The sequence below is a fragment of the Microtus pennsylvanicus genome, chromosome 15, assembly GCF_037038515.1.
Source record: "Microtus pennsylvanicus isolate mMicPen1 chromosome 15, mMicPen1.hap1, whole genome shotgun sequence".
In the NCBI taxonomy this organism is placed as follows: domain Eukaryota; kingdom Metazoa; phylum Chordata; class Mammalia; order Rodentia; family Cricetidae; genus Microtus; species Microtus pennsylvanicus.
In genome coordinates this window covers 34,040,310-34,060,243 of record NC_134593.1, presented here as the reverse complement: position 1 = coordinate 34,060,243, position 19,934 = coordinate 34,040,310, and the positions used below count along the sequence as shown (strand labels likewise).

The 19,934-nt window shown below is 44.4% G+C and overlaps 1 protein-coding gene across 1 annotated transcript in view; it reads right to left on the bottom strand.

Moving 5' to 3' along the window:
• Lcp1 (lymphocyte cytosolic protein 1) overlaps positions 1-19,934 on the bottom strand; it is a 96,273-nt gene that overhangs the window by 12,813 nt on the left and 63,526 nt on the right. The window contains exons 4-12 of the mRNA XM_075949026.1: positions 16,132-16,217; positions 14,822-14,985; positions 14,377-14,506; positions 11,838-11,970; positions 10,390-10,471; positions 8,756-8,921; positions 6,641-6,783; positions 3,812-3,907; positions 1,846-2,041 (exon numbers count right to left, since the gene is read on the bottom strand). Of these exons, the coding sequence (XP_075805141.1) occupies positions 1,846-2,041; positions 3,812-3,907; positions 6,641-6,783; positions 8,756-8,921; positions 10,390-10,471; positions 11,838-11,970; positions 14,377-14,506; positions 14,822-14,985; positions 16,132-16,195 (1,174 nt within the window). The 5' untranslated portion in view covers positions 16,196-16,217. The remainder of the gene's footprint in view (positions 1-1,845; positions 2,042-3,811; positions 3,908-6,640; positions 6,784-8,755; positions 8,922-10,389; positions 10,472-11,837; positions 11,971-14,376; positions 14,507-14,821; positions 14,986-16,131; positions 16,218-19,934) is intronic.

Sequence of the window (19,934 nt, the reverse complement as noted above, 5' to 3'; positions counted from 1 at the left end):
GGTACAGAAGAAAACAGACTTTACTAGAGGAAGGCTGATACTCTAATTTTCCCCATTTAATTTCTACAAGCATTTTTATAGCATCTAACAAGATTTAGCATCACCGAGCAGGGTCCATAGAGTCAGCTGGCTGTACCGAGGGAGAAGGCAAATAGATATGTTTGCCATTCTAGGTGAGACAGGGGAAAGGACCACATAGTTCAGATTTGGAAGCGTGGAGCTGAAACTTCACTGCCTGGGAATGAGGGGGAGAGGAGAGCGTTTGGAAGACAGGAAGAGGTAAGAGTAAGAAGGGTGTAACCCTGAGCACAGAGGGAGCAATAGGCAAACTCTCCGCTCAGAACACTGGGAAGTGAAGTGTTGGGGATCTATGCACTGTAGCTACAGAGCTAAGACTGTCTAGAAGCTGCAGCCGGGACTGGGAATCTGTGTAGGCAGAGTAGCAGGCTTACGCTGATATATTATACAGCGCCAGTCATTGTGGGTTCTTCTGTTGGATGGCTGTAATAAATTCTCGGGCAAGGCAGAGATATCATGAAAGCTATGCCAGATGTGTCTGCCAGCGGTGTGCAGGATGACTGAAGGGTGATACACATTTACATTAGACATGCAGAAGGGATCACGTTTGGGGTTGGTGTGTGGGACACATTTAACTGTTTGATGAGTGGAGGAACCGGCCCCTAAGATTGACTAAGATAACTGGTGTGTGAGACAATGAGTCCAGAAGAACAGAAAGATAAAAGGTTTCCTAGAAGGCGTTTCAAATAAAGAAGTATTGGTAGCTATTTACGTACTAGATTAAGAGGGAAGGGCAGAAAGGTATCTTAGCAAAACTCAAGACCATTAGTTTTGGTGACCAAAATAAAAACAAACAAAAACGGGATTGCTGAACCGAAAAGAGAATCTCTAGCGAGGAGTAGATCAGACAGGACGTGGGGAAGGCATTGGAGATGAGAAGCGGTCAGTTCTGCCCTGGATGTGCTTTATTGGGGAAACCCAAACTGTGGTGCTGAAGTGGTAGCCAGAAATGTACAGCTAGTCAGTCTGATGCACGGAGTTAAGATCAGGACAAATGCACCAAGCCACGGCTTCTCCGAAACGGCAGGGTTGGATACGGACGCTACCTTATCGGTAACGAGACGGAAGCACATTGGAAAGGCCTTAGACAAAAACAGCCTGGATTTCCTTGAGTTAATAACATTCATTCCATACTAATTTTTATTTTATTTTTATAACAATGTAGAGACTAGCTTCTGTTTTTTAAAGGATCAGTAAATATCTCTGGGATCATTGGCTGGCAGACGCTGGGCTGACTGAAACGGCCTGCCATTTTATATCAGGGCTTTCATCTGTAAAATGTGATGGTCAGGATTCTGCTTCAAAAGACTCTTCTGTGTCCTAAGGACCTCATAACGAACAAAGTAGAAGTGAAAACGTAAGGAGCCACATCCTAGTGCAAGTTACTTATCACTTCAGATCGCCAGTGGTGGCCATTTCTTGCCTCAGGAATTAACCCAGTCTATGAAGTACATACATTACGGTTCTGGAGCTTACAATTTATCTCATTCAATAACCATATATATTGTCTTCCCTAAAACAGTTAATTCTGATAATGAATGATGCCTGTGTATAATGGCAGGGATAGAATTGTATTTGATTATTGCTGCTTGGCTATAATTGACCTGATTAATTCATCCTCTTTGCTGTACATTGGAGAATTGATGGCCTGCTTGTGTATGTGCTGGGTTCGCCTTTGCTTCAGGGCTGGTTTTGAGTTGCCGTTTAACCAGAACTGTGAGCCTTTTTTTTTTCTTGAACACCTTAAGCAGCTAACATTATAGTTACCTTCCAGAGCCCCCCAGTCAATGTCCTGGTTCTCTGGTTTGTGCAAGGCAGGGTATTTGTTAAAGAGGTTGGCAATGAAAGCCAGGTTCAACTTGGGGTTCCCTCGGACAACATCGGTGGCTGTGACAAACTGCCGGCAGCCCAGCCTCTCCGCCTGCTGCAGCATGCACTCTGCCCTCTGGATGTCATCCTTCTCCTGCAATGAAAAGGATGTCAAGAGGCTGGGTCAAGGATCCATACACATCCGGGCATGCATAACATGAAGTAGTAGGCTCTCATTAATGCGCCAAGTGCTAACATGGGCAGGTCCCTATTACATATACCACACACACGCAAGTCACGAAGTCACAGGGTCCGTAACTGAGACCAAGGGTTCCTCATCGTTTAACAAGTTCAGATGAACAGCTGGTTGCATTTTAAAGGGAACTGAGGAAAATCTGACATCCTTTACACGGCCCTAAACTATTCTCAGTTGCTAGGCTTCCTTTTGTTGTAGCTTTTTGCACAGACTTTATGAGAATTTGCGCTATTGAAAGTTTATTAGGTAATAATTTATGTTCCTGTTTCTACTTCAGAGAAGACATTTACAGCCATAAATTAAGAACGTCTGATGCATACAATTACTTTTCCCACACTAGGTTGGTTAAAACCCAAAGTAAGGGTCAGCCTCCACACCACCATTGGTAAATAACTTGGCTTTGGCGAGTTCCCAGCTGAGGACTGCAGCCCATGAACAGGCGAGGGAGGACAATTCCCATCATTTGTAATCAGACTCTTAAAACGATGTCTTAAGACATTGTCAACCGTCTAGACGATGAGCCACTCTTTGTGAAGTCCATGGCACCATCTCCTTTCACAGAGCAAAGCCTCACATTAGAATTATTCCCTAGGCTGCTGCTTCAGTAGGTGACAAGCTCATCTCATGACCATCAGTCCTTGTTTGCGGTCACTTCATCTCTCCTTCAGAGATCCAATACTAACTCATTGGCTTTAGTCCCAGTGATGTTAGAGGAGGCATGTTAACAGACAAGGCAATGCACGAGAATCAGAGTTCTAGCTAAAACCAAAGGGCGTGAGCTACGGGTTAGTGGTGGAGAGCTTGCTCATGCGTGTGAAGCCCAGAGCTCTCTCCCAAGCACTTCGAAACACAAACGAAAACAAAACAACGAAAACCACTGACAGCAACAAAATCCCTTGAAGAACTGACTTTTGATTTGATTATCACCAAGGCGTCTGTCCCTATCAGCTTTCTTTCTGTTAGCTTGACTCGAGCTAATGTCACCTGAGAAGAGGAATCTCAACTGAGAAAACGCCGCCATCGGATTACCCTGTAGGCAAGTCTGCAGAGCATTTTCTAGCTTTGATTGACGTGGCACTTCCCCTAGTAGGGTAGCCCAGACACGACAGAGAGTGCCACCCCTGGGCAGGAGGTTCTGATAGCTTGTCTAAGAAGACAGGCGGAGCAAGGCAGTAAGCAGCGTTCCTCCATGCCTTCCGCTTCAGCTCCTACCCTGACTTTCCTCAGTGATGACTGTGATTGGGAAGCGTGAGCCAAATAAACCCTTTCCTCCCCGAGTTTCTTCTTGTCAGAATGTTCTATCATACCAACAGGAACCTAAGACAGCATATATTGCCATAGCCCATAAATTAATGGTTATTATTCATCGATTGAGAATAAAAATACAAAATAAAAAGAACACCTTACTATTTAGACCCAGGTTGGTGGTGTTGTGCCTTTGGAATGATGGGCATATAAAACGTTCTGTGTGGCACATGTCACTGCATTAGTAACTATTCTTACCCTGGCGATTCATGCCCCGGTTCAGTTTTCCATAATATTATCAAAAATTACTAACAGTGTTCAATAGTTTAACAGGCACTTAAGCAGAGCAGGGGCCAAGGTGACCCACAGGAGCAGTCAACACCGAGAGTATGGTATCCTTTGCAGACAGTGGCACAGCCTTACCCTCAGCCCAGACATGTCAATCACGACAGCGGGGATTCCTTCTTCGTCTCCTTTGGGAGCCACCTGCTCAAGCAGGTGGTAATACGCCTTCGAGTCCTGAGAAAAGGTTAAGAAATTACAATGTAAAAAAGTGAAGTTAACTGCACACTTAACACAACAACCATCTCCTAAAAACAAACATCGTATTTCTTATTCCTGTCATTCAGGAATGTAACAATTAACTGACCTAGAAATATTAACTCTCTAGAATGTCCACGCTGTTTAGTTGCATATTATATTTCTTTCTCTTTAAAGGAGTCTAGCAATAAAGAAAATACAGGGCCAACATAAAAGGCAACACAAAGGTTCTGTTGTCCTCAGGGGGTAGAAACAGTTTATTTACACGAATTAAATTATATACAGGAAAATATGTATATACCTTTATACTGTTGTAGAAGTCAGTCAGCTAAGGGTTAATTAAAAAAAGCGACAGAGAAAAAGGAAGCAGAAGTTTAAAGCAGAGTTTAAAATACATTCAAACGGACAATCAGCAAAAGAGAAAATTCAAAGAGAGACGATTAACACATTAGCAAGCTGTCTTGTGTTGTTGCTTTTTCAAATTATGATTTATTTACATGTGTATGTGGAGGGGCACATGTGTGTGGAGGTCAGAGGACAGCTTCCGGTCTGTTCTCTCCTCCCACCGTGCGGGTCCTGAGGACTCTACTCCAGTTCTCAGCCTTAACAGAATACGTTTATCTGTTGAGCCATTTTGATTGCTTTTTTTTATTTTATTTTATGAGACAGAGTTTCATCATGCATTTTGAGCTGGCTGGCCTTGAACTTGTGGTTCTCCTCCTGCAGTTTCCTAAGTGTTGGGGTCGCAGGCAATAAATAGTTTCTGAGTAGAAGAAAAGATATCTCCAAGGTAAGAGCATCTCATGTCTTTCTATAAGCTATAAACTACAGGTAATCTGGGTTATAAGGAATTGGGCTGGGCATGAATTCTTAATATGATTATTGACAAATAAAATTTTCAGGGTCATGATCTTAAAAATACAGATTTATGCTCAGTCAATGGAAGCATATAGAATTTCACTCCATCTGTTCAGATAATTTGAAAGACTTTTAATTTAGCTTAAATACTGAAAACTCAGGAGTTGCACCACTGCTTTTAACTGGGGTACACACCTCAGACACATGTACTATAGCAGCTCCCCTACACACATACATTTACAAGCCCTGTGTAAATGCCCTATTGACTTTCCCAAAGTCCAAAATGGTTAGTTAAGAACATAGCCTTTCGGTGAGTGTAAATCAGGCCCATTTATGACTGAGATCATAACTTAGGGTACATAGTTCTCCAACATAACAGGGCAGAACTATTGAGCATGGATAGGAAGTGTTGTCTGGCTCCTGTGAGCCCCACTTTGGCTAGTGCTGCCTGAAGATGGTTCACCAGTGTGCCTAGCTGAGCGCCTGGGGGTGGGGGAGGGGCTGCTCCGCTATATGCTTTACTCTGATTGGCCCTGTGCCTGACAAATGCCAAGTTCTGAACATGCCAGGTCAGCCCATGTGGTGCAGCAGTCAGAAGCTGCTGGTACTCAATTATAAGCCTGGAGGAGTCTTGGCAGGTCATGTGACCTTTCTCTGGCTCTTCACGTTTGAGAGAGTAGACACAGGAATCTTGCCTAACGTTAGTAGCCCATGTCTCGCTGTTGCTCTGGGGACTCTAATCCTCCTTAGCTGTTCCTTAGGTGCTTGTCACCCTAGTCCATCTGTCTCCAGTTACAACTATTTCCTCTCACCTTCATATTACAATTTTTCATAAAGTTGAAGACCACATGTCGGCCTTCCTGGCCGTTCTTTTATGGATCTCTTATTTCTTTGTTTCCATATTTGTAAAATTCTTTTTTTTTTTTTTGGTTTATTTTTTGAGACAGGGTTTCTCTGTGGTTTTGGAGCCTGTCCTGGAACTAGCTCTTGTAGACCAGGCTGATCTCGAACTCACAGAGATCCGCCTGCCTCTGCCTTCCGAGTGCTGGGATTAAAGGCGTGCGCCACCACCGCCCGGCATATTTGTGAAATTCTTACCTTAGGGCTTGTGGTAAGGATTCAGTGAGTCAACCACAAAAGCACCTAGCAACACTTGGCATGTAGCAAACACTGTACTTGCTTACGATTACTTATTACTATTATTAGTGATCAGAAAGACATCTTCACTTAACTCTGTGAAAGGAACCCCTTTAGGATGGCGCCATTTATAAAGGGAGAGACATCAAACTCTTACATACACTTTCTTTTCTATGATTTATTTATTTGCATGTGTTCAGACATGTGCATGCATATGTATCTACACAAGGGAATGCTCATGTGTGTGCAGGTGTGCAGTCCCCTTGCCTGTTCAAACACCGAGGTCAAAAGTGGGCATTGGCTTTCTTGTAGCTGGAGTTACAAAGGCTTAGGGGATATCAGACTTGTCACGTGAGTGCTCGATCTACACTCTGGTCCTCACAATGAGAGCCATCTCTCCAGTCCCCACACATACCCTCTTCACCTTAAAGTAGTATTGCCCTTGCAGCACCCTGCACTCCTGATGATCTCCTTCCTGACACTGACATTCACAGTGAGACTCATCTCCCTTTGAAGCTGCACAAGGGCTCAGGGCAGATATGTGTGTGTGAGACCCGGAACTAGAGCTGCAGATTGGCTCTGGGGGATCGTGAGTGGCTGCAAACAGAACCACACTAACCCAGGCTGCTAAGACACAAGGCCCAGCATCTGTCCTTTCTCTGCGAACTCCACACCTCCCCTCCATTGCAGTAGGCACGTTCAGCAGAGTGCCCCTACCTTGATGTCAGTGCTGAAGTTGGCGATTTTGGTGCAACCTGCGTTTTCCAGGTGGTAGTTAGCCCACCGCAGCAGCAGGTCTTCGGGAGACAGCTTCATCAAGTCCTCTAGGCTCTCTCCTTCTCTCAGAAGGGCGATCAGAGCTGGAGACACACACATAATAATGAAATAAACACAAGGATGTTTGTTTGGGGGCATTTGTTGTGCCTGATATGGAGCCCTGTTGGAAGAGCAAAGGGCAGCATCGTCCCTTTGGGTGCAATGTCTTACAGCCCTGTCCATGAAGGAAACAACCCACTTATAGTTCCTAAAAGGGGTGCATTAATGCAAGCTAACTTGTTATCCCCATTTTTTAGTTAGGAAAGATAAGGACCAAGGAATCTCAAGCCTTTGCCTATGAGCACCACTTATAGCACAAAGCTAAGCTAGGTGATGTGCTGGAAGTGCTCTGTTGGGTCTGCTGGACCACACTTCCTATCACAATGACACTTCTGCTTTTAAGAGGTCGATTTTGCAATCATGACAATGTTCTCTTTTCTATTCCCGTCGGCGTTTTATAGTCCAAATGCTTAACTGTATAATTATAGCAATGCAACAGCACAACCAACTTTCCTCTCTGTTTCCCCAGAAGAATAAATATTTTCTGCCTGTTGTGTTTAAATTTAGTTGATTCGATTTTGCAAATCAATATTCTTTCTCTTGAGTTCTAGGATTCCTATTTGCTATATTTTTTTTTTGCTTTTTAAATATAATGCTTAGTATTTGGGTTTTAAAGTGATATCTCAACATTTTTACTGCTTGTTATAATTTGATTTAAAATATATGCATAGTTGGGGCTGAAGAGATGGCTCAGCAGTTAAGAACCTGGCTGCTCTTCCACAGGATCCAGGTTCAATTCCCAGCACCCACATGATGACTCACAACCATCTATAACTTCAGTCCCAGGGGACCCAACATCCTCTTCTGTTCTCCAGAGGCACCAGGCATGCATGTAGTATACGTACATACAAAATACTGACATGCTTAAAGATAATTAATTAATTAATTTGAAAAATTAAATATGTATAACTGAAGATAATAATTTAGCTATAGATTTCAGAATGGTGGAAACAGTACCCGAAATTTTTGAAACATGAGTTTTGTGTGGCACTTGTCAAGGTCCATGCCTGAGAACTCAACTGGGCTATCATTGCTTATGTACCTTGTTCAAAATTTCCCCCTTTCCTTTCTTTTTCCCCAGCGCTGGGGGTTGAACCTACGGCCCTGAGCAAATAATCAGGGTCTCATTTAGTCACCCTTAAATTCACTCTAAAAATCTAGGCAGGCGTTAAGCTTGTCATCTTCCTGCCTCTGCCTCCCAAGTAGCTAGGACTGTAGTCAGTGCCATTAGGCCTGGCTTTAATTCAGAATTTCAAAGCTCTAATGTGGTTTTCTGAAGATGTATTGTGTGTATTTAAGGTACATAATATGGTGTTTTCATGTACTGATCACACTAGACGCAGCGATGTGATTACTCTAATCAGGCAAACGAGTCCCCCATCAATTTATATAGCTACTTGGTTCTCTCTGGGTGGAAGTAACAGTATCCAAAGCCTCTTTGGGCAAGTTAGCAACATGTGCTACAGTATGACAGACTTCGCCTTCCTGTTTACCTGAGGGCTCTAGACTCATCCGCCCTGTATAAACATAACCTAAAGCTTCCTTGGTAGTCAATAAGAAATAGACCAATCTCACCCAATCTGGTGCATTTGCTAAAGTATTTGAATGTGATTAGTCTTTACAAAATATGTATCAAAACTCAGTCTGTTTACTGTGAAGCCCCGGTAGACCATTCGAGTGGTAAAGCAGCCTCTGAGGTGAGGGTTCCAACCAGGCCAAGCTCTATATTCTAAACAAAGCGCTATTGCCAGTCTGTGGTCTCTAAAAGCCTTTGCACTGACATTATAAAAGCCTGGTTTGCATGCATAGAAGAGTCTGTTACTTTAATTCCGTGGACTCAGTATTACTGAGTGGTTTTCTCAGCTGGAGAATGCCTGATGTCTTCCCCCAATCACCAACACAGGCAATGTTAGAAAGCCATGCCAGAAAATCTTAGCACACGAGACTTTGTCTCACCTTCATTTCTGCTGAGTTCGATGTCAGCAAACAACCCAATCTTAATGACTTGCCACAAAAGTCCCAGGACCAAATAAGGCTTCCCCTCCTTCAGGTCCTCGGCTCCTATATTAACCACATGGCACCCAATGGCTGAGGCAGAGTTCAGAGCCAAGTTCAAGTTTTCCTGAAGAAGAAAAAAAAATGTGTAAGCTTGGTTCCTTCACTTTGACAATGCCCAGAGATTATTGATTATCAACAGCTAGTGCTGACCTTCCGCGATGTTCTCAGACCCAGAGGCAAGGTCTTCACTAGTTTTAACACAGAGAAAAAGCAGTGGAATAATAATGAGGAAGGACCTAATAGCCCACACACTGAGCTTCTATAGGGGCCTACTCAATCAAACCAGTACCCAGTGTGGAGGACCCATTCTGGCAGGAGATTAACGAGTCCTATGCTGGTCTGTTTTGCACTTTGATGAAGCCTATACATTCAGAGCCTCCATTAACTGGAGAAAGTCATTGTCCTATCATTGCCTATGGCTAAGAAGATAATTGTTGATGTAAATTAGGGTCATAAAAAAGAACAACAGAATGGTCTTTTGACTTGCAAATTTACTGTCATGGAAAGAAAATGATATAAATCAAATTCCTGGAAAAGACTGATGGGTTTGTTCCTTTGTTTGTTTTCTTCAAAAAAACAAGCTACTGAGTATCCATGACAACTAGCAAACTTGCATATGCACCTATGTTGCAGGTTCCAGGCTGCTATACCAACCATGCATGCATCTACGGTAACTCATATACAGCTGGGATAGTCGGAGTGTTCCATCTCTCATGTTCTGTTTCTGGACAGTGTCAGAGAGCAGAAAGGCTTTTGTGGTGTGTATGGCAAATTAAGAAGAGACTCCCCCAGAAGTCCTTCCCAACCATTCTGAACAGTGAATAAAGACAGTTCCTACTATAGCCAAGATTATGAATAAATCTAACATTACGTGCATTCTCATATGCTCAACTCTTGTTACTAACTTGGTTAGACATCTTAAAAGTACACAGGACTGCTTACGTCCAAACAGGAGATAACCTGTTATTCATGATTTAAGGTATCAGACATGGTTCCTGAGCTAGACAATTACAATAGTGCCAAAATATTGGAATACAAGAAAGAAACCCAGCTTATCTTCCGCTGGCGACTAGTTTGGCTAATCAAGAAGCAGAAGGGTGAAAGCAGGTTCTATTTATTCCACTCTTGGCTGTGTCCGCAGCACCGGGGAGTCCTCCAGAGCATATCCCGTTTTTCCATCCCTTCCCTGCTCAGAAAGGCTTGTCTTTTCCGCTCATGCGGTCTATTCAGCATCAATTCAAAGGCGACTCGGTAAGGCAAGCTTGAGTTACAATTACAGCCATCATGAAGCATATTCTTATGTGGCCTAAACAAACCCAGCTGCTAACACACCCCAGCTCCACCCTTGACTGCTCCACCAATAAACACAAGCCAGAAATGCATCCTTCTACCCACTGGCTGTAAGAACCATCAGCCAAGGCCTAAGTGCGGGGAAGGAAGCCTGAGCGCTTGGGTAAAGCTGACTCAGCGGTGATGGCGGGCGCTCACACAAAGCCGGAACCCCGTGTTTGCGTAGCAGTAGAGAGACAAACCTGAATGGTGAAGGGTGTGAGCTTCTTTTTGTTGATTGTTCTCTCATCGATCGTGTCTGGCACTGACAGGTTGATCATTTTACTGCAAGAGAAACAATGGAATTAAAGAAGGCAGCCCTCTGAGTAGCCGAGTCCGGTGGGATGAGATTGAAGGTCTAACAGGACCTTAACTGGATATCAGCAACACTATTTCCCCACAGCGTGCATGAGCTGCGCCGTCGTGATTGGATCTGGACTCTGTGGGGATTGGCGGTATTCATGAACCTATCACAACGCAGTGAGCTAGGAAGCGAAGGCTGGCTTCTTTCACTCACCTAAGCTATCAGAGTGCCCTGGTTCCACAGAACAGTGGAACCAGGAACCTTCCGGATGCTGCGACCCTTATAGGGTCCTCGTATTGTGCTGACTCAAACCATTAAATTCTTCATAACTGTAATTTTGCTACTGTTATGAACCGTATTGTAAACATCTGATATGCAACCCTCAAAGGAGTTGTGACCCACAGGTTGAGAACCACTGCCTCAGCTCATCATTGAATTCCAGATAGGTAGTTAAAGCAACCCACCTTCCTCCCACCCCCGTGAGTTTCTTATCCTTGTAAATTGTCCCCACCATGCAAGAGATTGCTGATCTACTTCTGGGTTTACATTATGTAAATATTTCTATCTGATATCTAATCAATACACTTAACTAAACAAGCAACGGCTTGTCCTATCATTCTGTAGTCATTTGATCAATGTGTGATAAATTTTCCTCACTTAAGTATCCAATACATTGATCAGAAATCCAAGCAAGTGACGGTTGTTTATGAAAACCTGATTTTGCTCAAGTGATTGTTTGCTTAATCTTCAACAGGGCGGAGAAAATAAATGACATTAGTGGAGTCTGTTTTATTTAAAGAAAGGAAACGAAAATCCAATCCCCAAACGGAAGCCAGACTTGGTGGTGCAGGCCCGTAATCTCAGCTACTCAGGAGGCTACCTTTTGTAGTTACTTTGAAACATATATTTTCCTAGCTTTGTCACGTGTGTACACATGCTCATGTATCTCTATGTGCACACTCGTGCATTTAAAATAAACTTCTTTCTGCTGCTCTGCTTCCTTCCCCAGTCCATCCGGGGCAGGCCATGCCCAGGTGAAGCAAAGTGGTACATGCCCCCCAAAAGCCACTGCTCTGGGCCGGCATCACCGTGTCTTGGCTTATGCACAAGTTCATGTTTATACGTGGTGTCCCTTCTCTCCATGGAGACAACAGCAGTTTGACAGACTGTACTACAAGTCGTTTCTGAAGTTAATTAGTTCCCCTGTACCCCTGTCAAATACAGCCCATAAAAGTACCTCATATATGCAAGCATCAAAAAAAAAGGCCTACAATAAAAACATTCAGCTGCTGATACATCAATAAAGGGGGGGGGGGCTTTGGAAATTAAGAAGGAACTTGCATTTACCAAAGAACTATGCCGTCCCCTACAGCGTTGAAGAGATCATTGGTGTTGGGGTTCATGGGGATGACATGCCGGCAGTCGGGGTCATTCTCCAGGGCTTTGTTTATCCAGTTGACGAAGGCATACTTTTCTTCCTCTGCAAATAAAGAACCTAAGTGACTTACATGCAATGTGAAAGCCAGAGGAAGGCACTGCACACATGGACCTCACGTTCTCGTGCCCAGGAGTAATACTGCAAGGCTACCAGGCCATCCTCCCACCATCTTGGATTTACTAGTTTTATAAATCAGAGCTCCCTTAAGAAACAAGCACTGAATCAGGTAATAAAGATACAATTAAAGATTTAGAACAAAGTTTTAAATGCATGTTATATCTGGATAATTATAAATAATAAAATACTTTGTGTGGGTGTAATTTAAATAATGTGGTTTGATATTTATAGGATAAAACTCAGGATCCTGCTTGTGTAACTCCCCCCACCCCCAATTTAAATGTTGTATGTCATGGTCAATCATTGCAATATCGTTGGCCTTTTCTATGATTATAATGAAACAGGAAATGAAATCACCTGTGATAGACTTCTTCCTTCCTATAAGCAAAGCTACAATGAGTTGATCTTAAGTCTTAGTAAAACCTGGGCTGGAGCAATGGCTCAGCAGTTAAGAACACTGTCTGCTCTTCCAAAGGTCCTGTGTTCAATTCCCAGCAACCAGATGGTGGCTCACAACCATCTGGTGCCCTCTTGAGGAAGAGAAGGAAGACACCTCGTCCGTCATTCTCATCAGCTTAGGCCATGAAACCCAATATGGACAAGTTCAACAGAACCGCCATATATGGGCTTCCCATGCATGCATCAGCATTGCTAGGGCATAAATTTCAAAATTTCAGATTTCTTAATAAACCCTGAGTCTCTGCCTTCTCCCCTAGTACCATGTTTTACAATAGCATGTAAATTGTCGAAACTGGTAAAGACGGGAAAGTGAATTGCTATCCTCAGATTCCTGATGCACTTTGACACAGCAAAGGCTTGAAAAAAATCCCTACAAGGCCAGACAAGATTGAGTACATTCAGAACCTTGTAAGCTACAACATTGGCCTGATAGGCCCGCTAGTGCAAAGGTGGTACAAATGTTAGAGGAGTAACCAACTACTTTCAAAATTGCATCTAAGACCCAGTTCATGAGACGGAACCCATACCTGACACTGTTAAAGGGGCCAAGCACCTGTGGCTGCTTAAGCCACAGGCTCTAGGAGTGAACACATTATTATTCTGCTAAATGGACACAGTATGAAACTGATTCTTATGACATATTGCTACACCCATAGGTTAGAGCATCGCTCAATCCTCATAAAAGAAGCTTCGGTAGATAACTATTAACAGAGATTCCTAACCAAGCTCTGAGACTGTGGAGTATTCAGCTCTAATTGGGACATACATATCACACCCCTAACCCTCAAGGCTCCGGATCTTCTCAGAAGAGGAGCTGGAGAGACTCCAAGAGTCAGAGGTGGTTGGTGACATCAAGGAAACAGTGTTTACCAGACACAACTGGGCAGTTGCACATATGAACACGCAGTGATTGTGAGAGTTGCACAGATGAACACACAGTGATTGTGACAGCATGCATAAGACCTGAGCAAGCTGCAGCCAGACAAGATCCCAGCATGGGGGGGAGGGGGTGTGGGCATGAAATCCCACCATTGTCCGAGGAGAGGGAGAGTCCACTTTCTATGATATGACAACCACACAGCAGGGCAGGGCCCACTCCCAAGACTAACTGGGCAACACAAACTGGACTCAATGGAGAAAGAAAAAGTAAAGAAACCTCAATATAAACTGGGAAAGGGTGGGACAGTAGAGAGGATGGTTATGGGAGGAGTTGGGGAGGGGCATGCATATTCAAAATACATCCTAAACATTCCCAAAGAATTAATAGTATATTTTTACAAAAAAAAAAAGCTAAACCTTTTCTCATCAACTGCAAGCAATGCATATCTATAAACTTATCTTTAACACTGAATCATCTCTTACAAACTACAGTTTGGGAAATCCTGAGTGACTTCACACCATTTGGGATCTTAGAAGCTTCCATTAAGGCTGCTTTGTGTCAGCATTTGGGATAAACATAAAACTTCTCTTCCCAATCAATATTTTGTGACCACTCATCAGGCGTTAAGAATAATCATTATTCTGAAGACAGCGACTCAAATGGCCAATTTTGTCCAGGAGATGTTTAAAGGAATCTTGAGCAGTTTTAAAAGCCCACTTGAAATGCAAATGAGATCACTCAGTACTGGAAGGTTCCTGGGGCTCCAGGGCTCCTGCCTCCTGCACCTGGGCACTGATCCACTCCCACAGGGGGAGACAGGTTTCCACCCGCACAGGTGGGCTTGCTTCTTCACTTTTAACCCTTTGGCTTGTATACCAAATTTTGATTCTGTATCCCCAGAAAGCCTGGGCCCTCTCTCTTCCATTTATCCTCCTCTAGTCGGCTACTCTGGCAACTCTCACCTGCCCCTCTGCTCCTCACCCACAGCTTACCCGAGTAGGAGTGCTGGGTGCCAACGCTGGACTGCTCGGAGGTGCCGCCAATCGCGCAGATCCCTTCCTTTTTGTTGATAGCTTTCCGGAAGGTCTTGGCAACCTCGGTGCTTTTCAGGCCATGGAAGACCTATAAAAATGCAATATTTTTGCCTCATTTGGTTTTAATTTAAAAAAAAAACTGAGTCTTGTTATGCAGTTTAGGCTGGCTGGTACTATGTAGCCCGGGCTAGCCTTGAACTCAAAGCAAATCCTCCTGCCTTAGGCTCCCAAGTGCACACCCAGCTAGATTAAGGCATTTCTAGTGACCCAAACTACAGTCGAGAAAACCGCAAAGGTAAGACTGTAACGATGAACCAGGGAGGGAAGGATTGCTACTCTGGTTATTTGTTGACGCTGCGTTCAAGTTCCAAATGCATCACCTTGAGTTCAGAATCATGCTCACCTTGATAAACTCATCAAAGCTGATCTTTCCATCTTGGTCTAGGTCGCCCGTGGCCATCAGGTTTTCTGTGATCTCTCTCACGCGATACCCAGGCAGAGGCAGGCAGGCGGCCTTGAACAAGTCATTTAGCTCATTGCAACTGATGTATCCATTGCCATCAGTGTCTGTAATGAGACAGTGAGGCTTCGGGTGACTCCGGCTCAGTCTTTAGAAAGGGCAGAGAATACTAAATGACGGGGGGGGGGGGGGGGGGGCTGGAGGGAGATAACCAGTCCTCGGTTTCAGCCTGACCCAGATAGAGGCAAAAATCTGTCAGGTGGCCCATTGCTATTGGATCTGGACCATCACATCACTTCCAAAATCCATGGTAAAAGACTCGTAATTTCAAAGCAGAGGTTTCAGTAACACGCTATCTAGGAACGCATGCATGCATGCATACATACACATAAAATAGCATGTGTGCAAGTTCATGCATGTGTGTGAGTGCACACACACGTATGGAGGTCAAAGGACAACCTAGGGTGTTATTCCTCAGGAGCCATCTTTTTTTCAAGACAGAGTTCTCCTACTGAAGGTGGAACTCACCAGTTGGCTAGAGGAGCTGGCCAGTGAGCCCCAGAGAGTCGCCCGGCTCTGCCTTCCCAGAACTGGAATTACAAGCACCTGCCACTGTGCCCAGCATTTCATGTGGGAGCTGGGGACCCAACTCAGGTCCTCATGCTTTAGTGGCCAACACTTTACTGACTGAGCCATCTCTCCAGCCCCTCCTACGATTGTTAGGATTTCTTAGAGAAACTAAAGAGTAAACCACAAACTTAGGATAAGGAGTAAAGCAATACTAAAAACAAACAAACAAACAAAAATTGGAACCCAAATGAAAGCAGGAAAGATAGAAACAGTGAGGCGTAGGGAACCCTGAAGGAAAGGCAAGAGTCCAGGCCTCCCGTTTTAACTAGGAAAGAAGGCTTTTTCTCGAGCACATCTTTCAGAAATCAACTCTCCTGGGTCGTCAGCCTTCCCAGTGCTGCGACCCTTTAATACAGTTCCTCATGCTGTGGTGACCCCCTAGCCATAAAATTATTTTCATTGCTACTTCATAATAGTAATTTTTTCTATTGTTATTATTAAGTATAATATTATATTTGCTATTATTATGTATAATAATCCTTTCCCGATGGTCTTAGATCACAGCCGTGAAAGGGTCATCCGACCCTCAAGGGCGGCAGCCCACAGGTTGAGAACCTCTGCTTTAAGCAGTCCGTGAGGCGGATCAGTAGAGAGCGGCACACAGCGGCTCCAGGCCCACTCACCGACTTTGGCAAAGGCCTCTCTGAGTTCCATCATCTCCTCATCAGACACTGATCCTCTGGCCATTCTGACTGCTTAGGTGACAGACCTAGGGGAAAGAGAACGCAGGGGTGAGCGCTGTGCATCTTCATCCTTACAGCAGCACCTTCAGAACAAATCCCGTTTATTAGAGGAAGACGCGTTCCTCCCCACTCCATGTCTTGTAGCCATCATCCAAACTGTCCCAGCTTCCCACGTGGCGTCATCAAAGAGAGCTGTCTACAATCTCTCCCCGCCCCGCATGGAGACGGCTTATTTCCGCTTCTTTATCTTGGAAGTGTTCGTTCTTGGGATACTCATCCTTCGTCGAATCCTTCTGTTCTCATAAGGAAGCCCGTGAAAAAGAGCTATATAATACCAGCCCCTCATGAGCTCCCAGCTCCAGGGTTTCCCCGGCACCCGCCCGAGGGAGCCACTGCGGACCTTCTGACCCATTTGAACTCTGAGCCAACATTATAGGGAACACAGAAAGAGGTAGTAAGGTTACTATATTTAGGTGTAATTTATCTCATAGAGATATACAATCAAAACATTTAACTTTTACCTAAGTGTCTTTGCAAAGATCATCACGTTCTTAATGCTTGACCAAGCCGATAGATACACTTCATAAATTCAAAGAGTTTTATGTATACGTTTGACCATACACAGTCAAGGATGGAGAAAGGAGGTGGCTTTCTAAGAATTCATGTATGAAAATCTGGCACATTCTAGGGGTTTTCTCAGAAAAGCTTGCTGAGCAATCGGCTAGCCCTGTGCATCACTACTGCCCTCTAGTGGGCAGAACGAGAAGGCCCTGGCTAACCCAGGAATTAACAGACGTCAATTGTGGGGGAGAGTCATGGAAGTCAGCTGGATTTCCTGTTGGGCAGGGTTGTGATGGCGTGAGAAGACAGCAGGTGAGATGTTTCTAACTAATTTCATTTTGACTATCGTAACAAAATTATCTCTTTTAAAATGTCTTAAATGTGTGGAAAGGATAGTTTAAACCGACTTCCTTTTTTCTTATTAAATATTTTCACATCACTTTATGGTGCAGTATTTGTTCTCCGTGACAACTGACATCCACGCAAAGAGGCAAATGTTTTAATAATAACACCTCCAGGTCAAACTACATCACACTCAGCTTTGAAAACTCTGCATCCAAAATTTACCAACATGAGTGGAACTTTCCTGCCACGTGCCGTGACAGTGGCTTCAAACCTTCGTTATCCTAGGTAACTTTTTGTTAACAGAATTCTTATATTATATAAACAAATATCCAAGACCATAAGAAGTAAACAAAAACAACAACGCTGAGAATGTCATCTGAGATTAGACTGTGCCCTGCCCCACCTGCTCTGATCTCCTTGACACCATAGGCATCTATAGAACATACTGGAGATCTGGCTGCCATCTCCCCTCTGGTCCCTCTCCGTCTCCATCCCTTCTCTCACAATCTTCTCTTTTCAAAACTCATTTGAATGAAGTTACAAAGGTATCTCCAAGTCAAAGGGGAGTAGATACAGACTCAGCAAGAGGACGGAGGGACAACGCACCGACTAGACGCACGACGTGACGCACAACGCAACACACGACGCAGCGAGGAGCTTCAGCACTTGGTGGATGCCTAAAACCTGTCTAGCTTTGCTAGTAGTGACTCAAAATCAAACCCTAGTTTGCTAAAAAGCTACCACCAAAAGAACTCGGCTGGTAGCAAAATCCTTATCTGGCATTAAGAAGAGGGCGTGCAGTAAATACCATATTTGATTGTCCCTTAATGACTCTCAAGGCATAAATTACCATGAGGATTTCCATTCTATAGAGGACACAAGCTAGTCCCGGCAACATTCCAACTCTCAATTCTCTCCCTCCTCCAGCTGTCTGCTCAGGCTCCACACCCTCACACTCCTGGCAAACACTCATTCTCCCCACCCGCTCATTGCTCAGCAAGCACTCACTAGTGCGGGAAGATTTGAACTTCAACCCTGCGGGTCTGCCTGGGAATTGCAGAAGAAGCTTGCGCTTCTTTGTGTTATGCAATCGAGGCTTCTGTTACAGGAACATTGCTGCAACTTTACAAAACGATTGTGACTGCGATGGCACCCGCACGTTCATAGCAGGGTCTCCCCGTCACACTGTAGCAATCCCCGGATGTCACAGCCGGTCTGGTTCTACAGCTGGCAGGCCACACTGGTTAGACGTCTTACACTTGGTTCACGGGTGTCCATGGACACACATTTTACAAATGCTTACATGAGTCAGGCCCTGCTCTTTCTTTCAAGTCAAGTGTGGCCCAGTTAGTTACTGAAAGGCATGGTACAAACACTAAGTGTGTGGCAAGCAAACGGGTCGTGGAATCCAAAACTGGCCGTATGTTTGCAAAGAAGAGTATTCGTTTACGGAACACCCTAAGAGACCGTGAGAAGTTTAAGTAAAAACAGGAATGAGATTGCATGGGGTGTCAAAACAGAACTGAGGGAAATGGAGAGATAGCTTAGCAGTTAAGAGCATGTGCTACTCTTGCAGAGGACCTGGATTCGGGTCCCAGCACCCACATCAGGTAGCTCACCAACACCTGTAACTCCAGCTCCAGGACACCCAATGTCCTCCGGCCTCACCTGCCCAAATGTGGTGCACACCAACTCATGCAGGAACATGCATATGCATAAATAAAAATTTAAGTAATCTTTAAAGAACACCGAAGAATCATAGCATTGGGTTAAAGTGGAAAATCTAAAAAACCTCCAAAGATGATGGTATAGCAGAGTAAAAATATTTTAGCATAAATACCGCATGTCTCCACAGACTGTATCACTCATCCAAACTAAGACCTTAAAAGGAAATATTGGTTATCTTAAAACACGGTATGTTGGTCAGGAACGAACACCTCCTATAACACCTAATAACATTCTCTCGGAAGGCTTAGAAGTGGGAGGATCAACTTGACGGTGCAAGCGGTGAGAACAGCTTCATGTTGAAAAATCCTCAAGGCTTCAGTGGTTCAAGGGCTTCAGAAAGAGAGGAGTGGGTTTATGCAGTGCGAAAAGTGGACTGAGAAGGGAGGGTAAGGCGGACAGCTGAAGTCACTGGGACCACTGTGGGCTGTTGCAGGGCCCAGCTTTGAATAGATTGCCTTGTCTCTTGTACCCTCACACAGAGCAGTAGGACCTAGAAGCACAGCCCCACTTTTAGAGACGGGGGGGGGCGCTTCAGGGGATGATTACAGTGTTCTAAGGTACACACGAGGAAACTGACATATAACCATGCACAACACGCTGCCTGTGCAGATCTCAGAGGCCGTGTCTGGCTGGTGCTCCCAGTGCAGGAGAGAGAAGGTGAAGCCATCTCTAAAAGGAACAGTAAAGTCCTTGACTTGAACTAACTGAACTGTGTAGGGTGTGCAATAGACACCGCTTCGGCAAGTGGGGTGGGACATGATTAATGGAAGACCCTACACCAGCCACATCTAAGAAGGTCATGGCTAGTCTAATTTTAGATGCTTTGCAGAGCTTGTGTGTTTGCCTGAGGGGACTGTGCCCAATTCTATCCATGCACATTTGAAGGTGTGGGCGCCTTATCACCCATTAGGCAGGTTCCCAGGGAAAGCTGTCATTTTGCAACACTAGCACCATAAAGACAGCAGTAATGGTCACACTATGGCATCTGGAGCCCAAAAGGGAGACTGAAGAAGCAATGCATGTGTCTTCCAGGCCATGAATGAGTACTTTCAACTCAGTTTTACAGACCCTACCCTGAGCATGGTCCAAATTTCTAATATCTTTTTGAT